The sequence below is a fragment of the Ascochyta rabiei genome, chromosome 4, assembly GCF_004011695.2.
Source record: "Ascochyta rabiei chromosome 4, complete sequence".
Lineage (NCBI taxonomy): Eukaryota > Fungi > Ascomycota > Dothideomycetes > Pleosporales > Didymellaceae > Ascochyta > Ascochyta rabiei.
Genome location: NC_082408.1, coordinates 992,515 through 1,005,918, shown reverse-complemented (window position 1 = coordinate 1,005,918; position 13,404 = coordinate 992,515). Strand labels below are relative to the sequence as shown.

General features: G+C 48.9%; 5 protein-coding genes across 5 annotated transcripts, besides 2 other annotated features; 3 read left to right on the top strand and 2 right to left on the bottom strand.

Moving 5' to 3' along the window:
* Window positions 1-1,528: part of a mobile genetic element that runs on past the window's edge.
* A 510-nt stretch (window positions 1,529-2,038) lies between these two features.
* Window positions 2,039-3,854, top strand: EKO05_0002758 (uncharacterized protein; the record flags this gene model as incomplete). Its single annotated transcript, XM_038938155.1, has 3 exons — window positions 2,039-3,583; window positions 3,634-3,739; window positions 3,787-3,854. 3 exons carry the CDS (start codon window positions 2,039-2,041, stop codon window positions 3,852-3,854), a joined length of 1,719 nt encoding a protein of 572 aa, XP_038801345.1.
* An 812-nt stretch (window positions 3,855-4,666) lies between these two features.
* Window positions 4,667-5,923, top strand: EKO05_0002757 (uncharacterized protein; the record flags this gene model as incomplete). The annotated part of the gene is made up of 3 exons (XM_038937933.1): window positions 4,667-4,915; window positions 4,980-5,494; window positions 5,548-5,923. 3 exons carry the CDS (start codon window positions 4,667-4,669, stop codon window positions 5,921-5,923), a joined length of 1,140 nt encoding a protein of 379 aa, XP_038801344.1.
* A 576-nt stretch (window positions 5,924-6,499) lies between these two features.
* Window positions 6,500-6,528: a tandem repeat.
* A 15-nt stretch (window positions 6,529-6,543) lies between these two features.
* On the top strand, window positions 6,544-8,555 carry EKO05_0002756 (uncharacterized protein; the record flags this gene model as incomplete). Its single annotated transcript, XM_059635993.1, has 2 exons — window positions 6,544-7,012; window positions 7,063-8,555. The coding sequence occupies 2 exons, from the start codon at window positions 6,544-6,546 to the stop codon at window positions 8,553-8,555; spliced, it is 1,962 nt and encodes a 653-aa protein (XP_059491976.1).
* A 702-nt stretch (window positions 8,556-9,257) lies between these two features.
* EKO05_0002755 (uncharacterized protein) lies at window positions 9,258-11,948 on the bottom strand (the record flags this gene model as incomplete). The annotated part of the gene is made up of 1 exon (XM_038945129.1): window positions 9,258-11,948. One exon carries the CDS (start codon window positions 11,946-11,948, stop codon window positions 9,258-9,260), a length of 2,691 nt encoding a protein of 896 aa, XP_038801342.1.
* A 373-nt stretch (window positions 11,949-12,321) lies between these two features.
* Window positions 12,322-13,033, bottom strand: EKO05_0002754 (uncharacterized protein; the record flags this gene model as incomplete). Its single annotated transcript, XM_059635992.1, has 2 exons — window positions 12,322-12,912; window positions 12,962-13,033. The coding sequence occupies 2 exons, from the start codon at window positions 13,031-13,033 to the stop codon at window positions 12,322-12,324; spliced, it is 663 nt and encodes a 220-aa protein (XP_059491975.1).
* Between the last annotated feature and the right edge of the window lie 371 nt (window positions 13,034-13,404).

Genomic DNA, 13,404 nt, shown 5'->3' with positions numbered 1-13,404 from the left:
CGTGTTTAGCAAGCGTATGTAGATAAAGGGAGAGATTAAAGCATCTATCTAGGATAGTAACTAAGCTTAGCAGACGCTTATAGCGTGTGTGTGTAGTAATAGGACAGTACTACCGCCAGGCATTATCTATAAGTCAGCCAACGCCAGCATTAAATCAGACTAGGTAGCCAAAATTGAGCCAGGAAAACACTCTGTAATAGTTACATTATCTCCCTTAGGGTGGACAAATGGGGATATAGGCCTTGCCTGGCTTAAGCAGGTGTTTAATTGCTACACTAAGGAGAAAGCACAAAGAAAGTAGAGGCTTTTAATACTAGATGGCCACAGATCCCACGTAACAATAGACTTTATTAAGTACTGTAATAACTACAAGATCCTCCTGGCTGTCCTTTCCCCTTACTTAACCTAAACGCTCCAGCCGCTTAATATAGTGCTGTTTAAGCCTCTATTAATAGTGTACTTAAAAGCAGTTATAACATACATCTATAAGGCTTAAAACAACACACCTATTACTAGAGCAGACTTCTTCTGCCTATTCTGGCCAGCGTGGATGTGTAGCTTTACTAAAAAGCTGATACTTAAGTCCTTTAAGGCAACAGGTATCTATCTACTTAATCCTAACGTTATCCTCCACTACTTTGTTAAAACACTAGAGAGCTTAGATTCAGATAGGTCCTTATTGTCTGTTTATAGCAACAAGGATTGGCTTAAAATAGAGACGTTGTTGCGGCGTGTGGTTAAAAACTAGAGTAAGAGTAACGTTAAAAAGATAAGACAATTAATCTACCATATCTCAGTTAAAACCTCACTCCTCCAGCATAAGATAGATGGCCTCAAAAAGACTCTAAAGACGCAGAAGAAGCACAAAAAGAAGAGCAAAACCTTAGACTTGCAGCAACGGCAGGAGTACTATGGTGGTGCAGTGTTCTGGTTACCTAGAAAGGTTAACAAAGCACGCTTCTATAAGCGAGTCAGACAACGTAAGAAGAAGGAGGAGAGGCTTAGAAAAGCTACTAGTAAGGAAGTAGCAGCTGCTAAGAAGCTGGTTAAGGAGAAGGAGAAGGAGGAGAGGTATGTGGCGTAAGAGGCAGCTAAGGTGGTGCGTGAGAAGGAGAAGGCTAATACAGCAAATCAGAAGGCCAAACAGGAGGCTAAAAAGCAGCGTTAACAACAAGAGCTTAACGCTGCAAAAGCTATACAATTACCTTAAAAGGGTAAGAAGAAAGCTTTACAAGCAACCTAGCTAAAAAAGCGTCAAAAACGTGGTCCTAGGGATGATGTTGGTGGTCGTAGTCCCCTATCGCCGTCCCTAGCTCCCCCACTCAAAACCACATCACGTGGCCGCAACGTCAAGTTACCAGCCAAATTTAAATAGTACATCTTTTTCGCAAGTAATTAATTAGTACTACACCACAAAATCACAAAATAATAGCTGTTGTGGGTGGCTCTATAGCCTCATCTAATTTTGAGCGTTGAGGTGGTTTTCAGTTGTTGCGCGACTCCGGTCGTTGCGCGCACGGACACGGTACTACACTGGGGATGTCACCGTTCTCTCATAGCGAGAGATCCCCCCGAAATCATAGAGGGAAGCTAGCGCGCTGTGCTAGATATCATATCCGGAGCCTTACAAAGTGAAAATCGGGTGCCATGCGAACGGACAGGACTCGACGTTGAGACTGGGACCCGCGTTTGGGCTCGCATCTCGAAGAGCTGGATCTGAGGATTTCTGCAAAGTTTGAAGAGCGACATCGCCAATACCCACTAGGAGCGAAAACTGGGCGAGAGAACTGCAGTTCTGGCTGCGCAGTCGATGTTATGGTTCGCTCGATCCAGAATGACGCGATTGGGTCCTGGTGTTGCAACATCAACTATCCTCAACGAGCGGCCCGCCTCAGCATGACTGTGTTCGAGGCGAGCGCCGCATGACTCCTGGCGGCGAAAAATTTGTTTGGATGTCTAATGAAGAAGGTCGCTATATATTTCCCTTATCTCGAGAGCTTATTGCAACATAGCACGCCGATTCTCATGACCAACTATTATGGCTGCACAAGGCGCTATCACAAATACCGAACGCACTCCACTCCTACTTCGATGCGGCGGCAATTCTTCCTCGAGTAGCTCAAGTCTTTTTTCGAGTGCTGCGTCTAGTGAAGGTTCTGATGAAAGGCTATATCCTCCTTGCCGTGTTCCATCACTAGACGAAGAGGCGCGACTCGAGTCCAAGCCAGAGCCATCACTAGCGGCGATACCCACTTCAGTCGGTCACATCGTATGCGTTCTGCTCATTGGAACCTTCATATCGAATGCAGACTCCTCGCTGCTGTTCGCTACGCATACTGTCATTGCATCAGAGTTCAATGCCCTCCACGACTCCAGCTGGCTCCTCACCAGCTTTGCCCTTGCTCAAGCGGCTACCCTGCCACTCTATGGGAAACTCAGTGACATCTATGGACGCAAGGCGCTCCTACTTTTGGCCTATGCGCTCTTTGCTCTCGGATGCTTCTTAGTAGGCATTGGTACATCGATGCCAGAGCTTATTATCGGTCGTGTAATATCTGGGTTCGGTGCATCTGGCATGACAGCATTGGTCTCGATCCTGATCACAGACCTTGTGCCCCTTCGAGATGTTGCGACTTGGCGTTCGTGGGTAAACATTGTTGCAACCACAGGGCGCAGTATTGGAGGACCTCTTGGGGGCTGGCTGGCTGACTCTGTAGGCTGGAGATGGTCCTTTCTAGGTCAGGTTCCATTTGCCGGCATTGCCATTGTTCTGGTGTGGATGATCTTGCCGACCCATGTCCACCACCTTCTCGACGAGGAAATGAAGGGAACCAAGTTCGCTCGCATCGACTTTTTGGGAGCCATTCTTATGACCCTGAGCATATTAGGCTTGCTTCTGCCGATGGAGATTGGTGGTGACCGAGTTCCCTGGTCGGATCACAGAATCGCACTACTCTTTGCTGGAGCCGTTGCATTTGGTATGCTATTCCTAATAGTCGAAGGTTGGGTAGCCAGGGAACCCATCATTCCGCTGTCAGTTCTGCGGCACAAAGAGGTGCTACTCTCGTCATTCATCATGATTTGTCAGACGGGCGCACAAGTCGGATTGATGTTTGCTGTTCCACTCTATTTTCAGGTGACTGCCAAAGCTTCATCGACTGCCGCTGGCGCTCACCTCTTCCCTGCGGTATTCGGTAATGCAATCGGCGGTCTTATCGCTGGTTCTGTGATCAAGAGAACAGGTCAATACAAAGCTTTGACCCTTGCTGCTACTGGGGTTGCATCTTTGGCCTATCTGCTCCTGATCCTTCGATGGCACGGAAACACTAACTGGCTTGAGTCTCTGTACATCTTTCCTGGCGGCTTCGGTACGGGTATCGCTAGCTCTACATTATTCATCAGCATACAAGCAGCCCTTGACCCAAGTTTTGCCGCCATCGCTGCCTCGACTCTATACTTGGCCTCGTCAGTAGGTATGCTGGGTGGTATGGCGGGTGTAAGTGCTGTTTTGCAGCAGTCTTTGAGGGCCAATCTTGATGAACGGCTCACTCATATGGGCTTTCCTGACCACAAGAGATGGAAGGTATGGGACCCATGACCTTGACCCGCGTGTTTTACTGACACCCACGACAGATTGTCGAGAGCGCCGTCTCTGACGTACATTACATCGACAAAGTAAAGCCAGCAATCGCGAACGCAATCATTGGATCCTATGTTGAGGCGCTGACCTGGACGCATGGTATGTTCAGAAAGTACATAAGTAGCTCAATTCTGACCCTTTGATAGTGGTGTCTTTGGGCTGCGCCCTCACTGGGTTTGTTGCTACCCTCTTCCTTCGACAGCACAAGCTATGAAGTCATGAAACCTTTAGCTTCCCTTATCAACGCTGCAGCGATTGAGCATGTAATAAGAACAATCACGCTGCGAAGTCACGACAGTACGCGCGATCATGGCTGTGTCTAGTGATAGGAGCCGTACGTGCATCAGGGTCCCAAAACCTTGCTCGCACTAGAAAGATGTCGAATTTGACTTTATGTTGATATAACTGAATATTTCCGATTAGGTACTTCCTGTTTTTGTTTCTTCGGGTAATTCAGGTTTACAAGTTCGATACTGTGTTGTAGCAAATCAGCAATTCTGAGGAATGTTCGCTACAAAAAAAGACCATGGATGAGCTGTTTTATGTTGCAAGACTAAGGTGGCGTGGTTTTTGCAAGACTGTCCTGAGCGTATACCCTTACGAGTAAGAATAGGAAAAAGTAGGTCATCGACAATGAACGCTTCATCACAAAGTTTTTGAGTGAACCAAATCATTTCGATTCTATGCTGGAATTTGGAATTCGGAATTTGAAAGCACATAGAAGGCACTGAGGAAATGTGTGAGGTGTTGGAGAAGAACCCGCAGGTTTTCAGGGAAGGGTTGAGGACAAAGCAAGTAAGCATCGAGCTGACATCTTGCGCTTGGAGACACGATCCCTCACGCGCTGACTCATCTGTGTATCTTGGAGTGTCCTTAGATTAAATCTTTCTTTGGTTGTGGTATAGTCTAGTTTGCTTGGCTCTGCTGTGTCATTCTCATGCTTATGCTGTGCATGCTTGACAAGTGAGTCACATTCATCTATATACACCGCTGAAGCCCGCGTTCTTCAACGACATCATCATCAGCATGACATCTCTCAGTGCAGACGAGATCCTCCAGCTTTCAGACAGCGCCCGAGACAGCCTGTCCCATGATCGTTATGCTTGCTCTGCTTTGAGTCGTATCACGGGCGGCTCTGCTAATTTCACTTTTCGCGGCCTGCTCAAGACCCCGCTGGCATTCGCTGATGGAGGATCTGTTACGACTGTTATTCTAAAGAAGGCGACAAACTTTGCCGCTATCAACAGAAGTTTTGCTCTTGACTCCAACCGCTCGGTATGTTTCGCAAAGTCCACCTACTGTTTTAGGGGTGCTTGTGTCAGTAACTGAGGGCTTCCAGAAGTATGAAGATCTCATGCTCAAGGCTTTACGAAACGTGAGACTCGGTAACGTAGGCTTAACTGTGCCGGTATCCTCACCGATGAGCTTCTTCTACGATAGCCAGTCCCACGTTCAAGTCATTGAAGATCTCTGGCCTGCGACAGACCTGGCAAGTATTTTGACTTCGAGTAAAATCTCGAATCTACCAAACCCTGACTATCCTACGCTCGGCTTCGCTCTCGGCGCATGGCTTCGTAGCTTTCACAGCTGGACGCAGAAAACCGAGCAGCTCGAGCTGCGACGTACCATTACACAGAACAATTCAAGTCAATCCCTCAAATGGCGTACTACTTACGGCACGATCGAGGCCATCGTGGAACCCTTCCAGATGATTTCTGAAGAAGACAAACAAATATTGACAGATGTAAGGGTCCGTGCTGCTTCCGAACTAGAGCAACAGACGCTCTCGGAGGTAGACGAACAAGTGACTGAAATCGGCTACGGTGTTATACACGGCGACTTTTGGACTGGGAAGTAAGTCGCTTTCATGTAGCTATCTGTCATCCACTGACCGCATTCGCGTCTAGCGTCCTCACTTCACCGACAGAATCAAAACTCCATATCATCGATTGGGAGTTTGCTCAAATTGGAAATCGTGCAACCGATTTGGGACAGATGATCGGCGACCTCGTAGAGAAGAGTTTCATGTGCGACTCTAAGTATCGTTGCGAGGCTGTAATCTGCGCTTTTGCTCAGGGTTATGGGGGTATCGGCGAAGATTTATCGTATCGTGTTGCGATACATGCCGGTATACATGCAATAAATTGGTGCAGCAGACATCCTGGAGCGGAGTTGAAGGAAAAGGTCGAGATGCTGATACAGCGGGCGGTTGAGATAGTTGTAAGGGGTTGGAAGGAGGACCGGAATTGGTTCAATGGTGATGTGCTTAGCTGTTTGTTTTGATAGGTATGAATTCTGAGAACTAAATTTCGACGGCAGCAGCAATCGTTGCGATAGTACGCGGTAGCACTGACCATAAAAGTCTTCTCGGGTTTCTGCTCGAGCGCATCGTCAACCCGTCATTTCGCGTCATGGTATTGGAATCTCATTTTCGGTACCAGAACCGGACCATATCCGCCAAAGAATGGAGTCGCAGAGTTCTTTTGACCTTGGCGATGTACAACAAAATTGATACTATGGTGTTGATGCGGAGATATTTCCCATGCCATGGACTGAGCCCATCACCGGACTTACTTCCCAAGGAATTTGGTGAGAACACTTTTGGCACAGAGCTTTTGCAGAAGGAGAGGCCGTATTATGAGACTTATGGGTTGAGTTATGGCCAACACCTCGAGTGGGAGCGTAATTGGCCTTGGTTCAAATGCGACAAGCGGGACTGTCATAGGGGGATTTTCTCGTTATGCGCGAAGTGCAAGCGCCGACATGCTGAAAATTCGGAAAAGGAATTGTACGAAAATGAGGGATATCCTCGTACGAAACTCTGGTTCTCTTAGAGAGGGACCGATGATGGGCGCGATGGACGGCAGACGGCAGACGGCAGACGGCAGGCGACGTTTGTGGTCATGTGGAGCACAGCTTGGATTGTGGAACACAAACCTTGTAGAGACATTTTTCTAACGAATCAGCGTTTTTCACATGTTATTGCTCTAACATGCTGGCTAAGAGAGCTTGTGGGGCAATGCCCTGATCTTGTCCTGTTTCTGTATAGGTCGTACAGGGATCGAAGAATCACCCTTGGCGTCGACATGTATCTTCCGACACAACCCCTCGTTCTTCACTTCAAGTGTGCCTCAATTCAAGCTATGACGGTCAACTGTGTTGCTGACAGCCTCCCATACCCCAATGTTGTTGCATTGAGTGTTTCGCTATTCTTCTCATATGTGGTCGCAACGGCGGTGTACAGACTGTATTTTCATCCTCTAGCGAAGTTTCCAGGGCCAATCTGGGCAAAATTGACGACATTTCCGGCTTGGTGGCACTCGAAGAACCAAGATAGACATTTGTGGCTTCTGAGCTTGCAAGATCAATATGGTGAGTACTGATTGGAGATCGTAGACGTAAAAACCAGGCTGACGGGTCAGGACCGGAGTTCAGATATGCACCGAATGGTGTTTGTCTTAATACCCCATCGGCGTATAGACACATCTTTGGTCCTAGAGGAAACGTCAAGAAGAGCGAGTACTACCAGGTTTGGCCAAAGACAGTCGACCACATCAATACGTGGAGCGCTACTTCGATTCCAGCCCACGCACGGAAGCGCCGAGTTATCAACTACGCGTTCTCGGAAAGCGCGCTGAGAGGGGCCGAAGTATTCGTTCACGCCAATGTTGATCGCTGGCTCGAGTTGCTTGGACAGCAGAGGACAAATGGTAATGATTGGACAGCGTCGATCAATATGGCCGATCAGGTGACTTATCTGGTCTTCGACATTCTTGGGGACCTCTGCTTCGGCAAATGCTTTGATATGAAAGAGCCCAGCAGCGAGTTGCGACACATACCTGAGCTCATGATAGGGTACATGGAGCTCATACATCCGGTAAGTGAACCCAAATCCAACATGAGCGCTGTGTGTACTGATAGGTTTAAGATTGCTTGCTCTCCAGCGAGCTCACTGTATGTTTGGCTAAAACCGAAAGGGTTGGATAGACTCCTAGCAGCCGTGACTCCACCAGCTATCCAGAAATGGACTGAATTTGTTGATGACTGTCTCGCGAAGCGAACGAGCAAGCAGAAGGAGCTTAAAGAAAAGCCTAAACCAGATGCAGAAGTGCGTAAGGACTTCTTCCATTGGCTTTTCAATGCCACAGACCCTGAGACCGGAACAGGATACTCACTCCCAGAACTGTACGCTGAGTGTGAACTTCTGACAATCGCTGGAAGTGACACAACGGCTATCGTCATCTCAGCCGCCTACTTCTATCTCTCGCGCAGCCCCAAAGCCCAGGAAAAGCTGGCCCGGGAGATCTTGTTAACGTTCAACAACTACGAAGAGATTGTAGCGGGGCCCAAGCTCCAATCTTGCAGATACCTCACCGCATTCCTGAACGAGGCAATGCGCATGTCGCCTCCTGTACCTGCTGAACCAAGCCGAGAAGTCCTCGAGGGCGGAACAACGGTCAACGGCCACTACTTCCCCAAAGGATCGCTTGTTAGCACTGCCTTGTGGGCAATGCACTATAACAAAGACTACTATCCCTCACCACTCGAGTTCCGCCCAGAACGCTGGATCGTAGGTGAAGATGACTCAACAGCAGAGAGCGTTGCACTTGCCGAGAGCGCCTTTTGCGCTTTCTCATCTGGGTCTCGCGGGTGTGTAGGGAAGAACATGGCTTGGCTCGAGATGAGAATTGTGATGGCGAAGACGTTGTGGAAGTACGAGATTAAACAAGATCTGGTGAACAAACTTGGAGGAGGTAGTACCGGTGCAAGACCTGGTCGTCGTGAGGAAGGCCAGTATCAGACGTACGAGATGTTTGTCTCGAACAGGAAGGGGCCGATGGTGCAGCTTAAGGAGCGTACACACTCGGAGAAGGTTGCGAACATACAAAAACCCGAGAATTGGTGCGGCAGTTGAAGATTGACCTGCATAAGTCGCGATTGAGGAACGACGTCATCGCCTTCGGACGCGACGCGTGCGATTCCAATGCGGACTAGTTACTAAGGCTGCATGTCACTGTTTGCTACACGCAAAACCAAAGTTCGTCACATCGCTGCGCAAAAAAGAGTTTACGAGATATATCCTGTAGTCGCAGTAAAAGCCCTCCTGCGAAGTTTGCACGTGAATCTCAAGGTGGCTCCAACGGTAATCGCACGCCTTTGCACCCTGACAAAAGTGCGACCCAACGAGAGATGCGGAGAAGGTTGAGAGGAACCAAAGACTGAGATTGCGATGAAGACCCACAGACCATGGGCTTATGCCGGTGTGATCACCACCACTACAAACTTGGTTGCTGGAGACTGAACTTCGAGAATGTATAAACTTCATGATTCGAAGCTCAGTTAGCTGTACCTGAAACTATCTAACGTTGAAGGTGATGGACACTGATAATTTAAGAGAATAGAGAAACTCCCTCCACTGTCGTCGCAATCAGGTTGCGCGTCGCCATGCACCATTACCAACTTCCTCAATCACGTCGTCATCGCTATCATCGGTAAGGAGGATTGGTGTTCTCTTCTGGACTGGTGGGCTGGGAAGTTCTTGCGTCAAGTCAACCTCTTCACGGACTTGGGTGCGAGCTTTCGGTGTTTGCTCAGCTTCACCCTTTCCTTTCGACGATTACTCCAAAGGGAAACCAGCATTCCCGTTCTCATCTCCGTGTTGGAGATTGAATCTTTGGCCAGAACGGATTGGAGCTCCTGTCTTCCTGGCTGTCCGTCTGGTGGTGTTTTGGGCTCTCTCGACTGTATAGTGAGCCCTTAGACGCTTACTGTTCTCCTCGTCTGACAACTTTTCTCTCCCCATCCACTTCTCATGCTGTTCATCGATCATTTTCAAGCCATTTTCGGTGTCAGAAATCAAGAACAACTTCCTCTTCGCACGTCTCGGACTGGCTGACATATGTGCTATATTGCTCTTGTCATCGATCCAATCGCTGGCCTCTGGAGTCTGCTCAAGTTCGTTTTGTACTGTCGACAATGCGGCAATTTCACAGTCCTCATCACTAGAGATGTCAAAGATCTGCGCAGTATCCGGGAATATGTCGGGCTCATTGATGATCGATGGTATTCGTTGACCTTCTTCGTCGCGATCAGCAGTACGATGTGGCGAGACAAATATGCGATCCGTGACTTGGTCCGCTCGAACATGAAAACCGTCATCGTTCGCAATCGGCTTAATAGGCCCTGAACTTTTTCGAGTCCCATTCAGCTGAAACGCCGGCGAATGTGAGCGATTAGGTGCTGGCGATAGGGACAGAGATGTATCCATCGAGACAGATTCGTCGTCACTTTCGTTCTGAGTGATGCTGTGACGTGGTGGCCAGATTGGACTGCTCTTTGAGTGGTTTGAGACGGTTGTCTCGGCATGGTGAACCGCAGCGGCTACGATGGATGTCTTCTCGATAGATGATGGGCATTCGTCAACCGCTGCCTGTATGCTGCTCAGCGGCAAGGTAGTTCTTACTTCGTCTAACATAATCTTTTTACCCATCTGGATCGCATTTAATGGCTGGTGTTGAATGTGTAGTACGTCTAGGCTCGCCGTTGCATGGGACCTGCGTGCATGCTTGTCGTCAGTAGCATCTGAATGTGGTTTTTCCACCTCATCGGTTGATGCGGCATTGCTATCAGCCTCATCAATAGGATTTGCTAGTGACGATTGAGAAGTTTTGTGATCGAGTCGGAATGACGGATGCAATTCGAGTTGGAGTCGGGGCAGATTCCCGTGGGGCGGCTCTTCCAGAGCCAACTTTTGCAGCGCTGTCTCACTCCTGTCCGGTCCAGAATCGCTATCTGGGACTTTTTCTCGATGTTCAGGCGGACCAGTGTAGACGATGTCTTCCAGAAAGTTCGACTGCAATCTGAGTCTGGCAATGGTGGATGGTTTGTCTTCGCCTTCCTTCTCTCGGCTCAACCCAGCTTCCGCCTCTTCGAAGCCATTTACAGACCTGCTAGGCTCATAAAAGAAATTTTCAACTTCGTTTTCTTCACCATTGCCGGTGTCGCTTCTATTTTTGCTAACGTTTTCGTCGTTGCTAAAGCCTGCTTCCTGCAACTCAACACATGCAGTACATAGTCGCTTGCCAAACGATTCGCCGACTGTGATGCGCGGATCTCCGATGATACCCTCATGCTCGGCCAGAAAGAAATAGTATGAAATGACACTCCGGATCTTTGCAGCCCTGGCTTTGTCTCCAGGCTTTACTCCGTTCGATTTGGTCGTCAGCTTGTCGAGGTAATTGAAAGGTTCGAGAAGATCCACGCTTTGCAGTCTTTCCATGGTCCAAGCCACCTCCCCCCCGTCATGGTCATGACTCAGGATCTTCACAACGGTTCTCTTAACTCCATCATGGATGAGATAGGCGTACACCACCAGGGCACCATCAGAGTTCTGATCGTAAGCCCCCACTTGCAAGCGGAAAGGAAAGTAGGGTGCACCAAGCGTGTGTGAAGAGAACCTCATAGGCCTCGATGGTATGTTATCGAGAAGCTGGAATCTCGTGTCGCCGACCTGATTCTTTAATCTCCAAAGAGAGGTGTTCGGCTTGACAGTTATTCCACTACTGCTAGCTCGTACTGTACCACCGGTGTACTTCTCGTCACTCATGCTGCTGGCTGTGTGCAGGCATTCCGCAGTACGAGACTCAGGCTGGATCTGATCCAATACCCCATCACGGTCCTTGGATGCTGCCAATCTGCTGGATTTGCCACTGACTGTTGGTTTGAATACGGCAATTTTTCGATTGTGAAGCCACTGATGGTACGTCGCGCGCGAATCGATGTGCTTGAGAGCCAGGCCTAAGCTATCCTGGAATATAGGCCATTCCAGGGCGTAGTCATCGACACCCGAAACCAAAGCTTTGTAGAGAATGATTGCGCAGAGCATGTTGCGCATTTCTCTTGCATTATCATCGTGCGGGTCGTACTGCAGAAAGCAGAATGGTGGGCACAGGTCTGTAGCTTTTCGTAGGAGCGAGGAAGCCGAGCGAGGGTAGTGTAAGATGCGTGTACCGTCACCAGAGAGTTCGTGGTCGTAGAAGGCAACGGGCGGCTTGGGATCCTTCTTTTCTGAGACAATGCAGGTCCAGGCCTGGCATATTGAGCCATCGACTCTTGGACGGTGACCTAGGGACAGCTGGATAGCGTTGTGGTCGAACTTCTGCGTTCTACTGAAAGTGAATGACTCAGGTCCTGGGAACGAGTCAAGCACAATCAGTAATCCCTGCCTCTGGAGTACCCCTCGTAGTTCCTTGAGTTTGGATTCTTGACGGCGACTCAGAGGGGCTGGCGGAATCTGTTGTTTTGACATCTGAAATTGGTGGTAGAGTGTTGTTCAAAAGTCTTTGTTTTGGTGAATGCACGTCTACAAAAAAAGAAGGCGCGTAGCAAACAAACAACGATCAACGAACCGAGCGCTTATCCTGCCCCGGATCATCCCACCGCTTTTAGCGGGTATTGGAAGATGTTGAATGTCAAAAAAAGGACCGGAATTTTGCAGAAACTGAATGAGCGATGAGTCGCATGTTAAAGAACAAGTTCGAAGTTAAGGTGAAGGCATCATCACGTGCAAACGCGCTTGTTTCGCGCTAAGACTGGTAAAACTACATCTTGGGCATTTGAGATCAATCAAGCGCTACCTGAAAGCTGTAGAATTTTTTTTTGAAGTGGTTTATACGCGGCGTTCATTCCTCATCTGAATCATCAAAGAGCAGCCGCTTTCCTCCCTGCACAAGATCCTGGCCCAGCTGGAGTAATGCGAGATCTCTTTTTGAAAGTGATGAGCGTAAGTTCCAGCGCTCATACTTGGACTGTTGAAGAGCATTCTTCAGTATGACTGCTTCTTCCTTGAGGTCTTCCAGCTCCGCTTCGAGCTCAACCCGCCGGTTCTCGTTTTCAGCCAACCTCCTGTCCCTGGCTTCGTTCTCAGCAACATTCAGGCGGAGCGATGTTACGATGTCCTCTGGACTAATATTCATGACTTCACAAGTGGTTTCCGCACGCGATGGCGTAGGCCCTCGTGACGACGATGTGCGTCTGGAACTACTCTCGTGTAATAGCAGGCTAGCGTTCGCGGAATCTCTAAAGAGCAACTCGGCAAGATTGCGCTTGGCTTCTTCGGCACCTTGTTGTGTACTATCAGAGGTGGACTGAACAATGGGCTCTATCTTCCCTTTCACGTCGGTACGGACCGATACTGCGCGAGGCAGAGTGATGCTGGCAGGGCGGGAGCTCTCGATCGCTCTGTGACTCGTAACGTACGCATCACCAGACTGCTGTAAGGTTAATAGTCATCACGTACCAGGAACTGGAAGGTAGACTTACGGTTGTGTGCGGCAGCATGTCGGGCTTTAGAGAGTTCCATAGCACAAAGTTCTTGGGGGCTTCCTTCTGCATTTGCCTTCGCAATTCTGCACGCAGATTTGAGTTCCAGGACGAAGATGTCACTGATAGGCCACGGTGATGGTAGTTGAATTTTCTGGAGGACGAAGTAGTACCTCATGATCGCCCTTAAGTGCGCACGGTCGAGGCGGTTGTTCTTCGTCTTTGAGCTGGTGAAAGCTGCTACTGGTGACGCCTGTTCCATGGCCTCCTCCAGGGCAATTGGCCCTTCTAGTTGACCATGCCGATTGAAGAGCTTGAGTCAAACTTCTGGCGGTCTGCTGCTACAAGGCTTGTTGTGCAAAAGAGCCCAAACTTCCATGAAATCCAACTTTTTATGCTTGGTCTTTCCAAACAAGATGCGGATTGGTAAATGGTGACCGGTC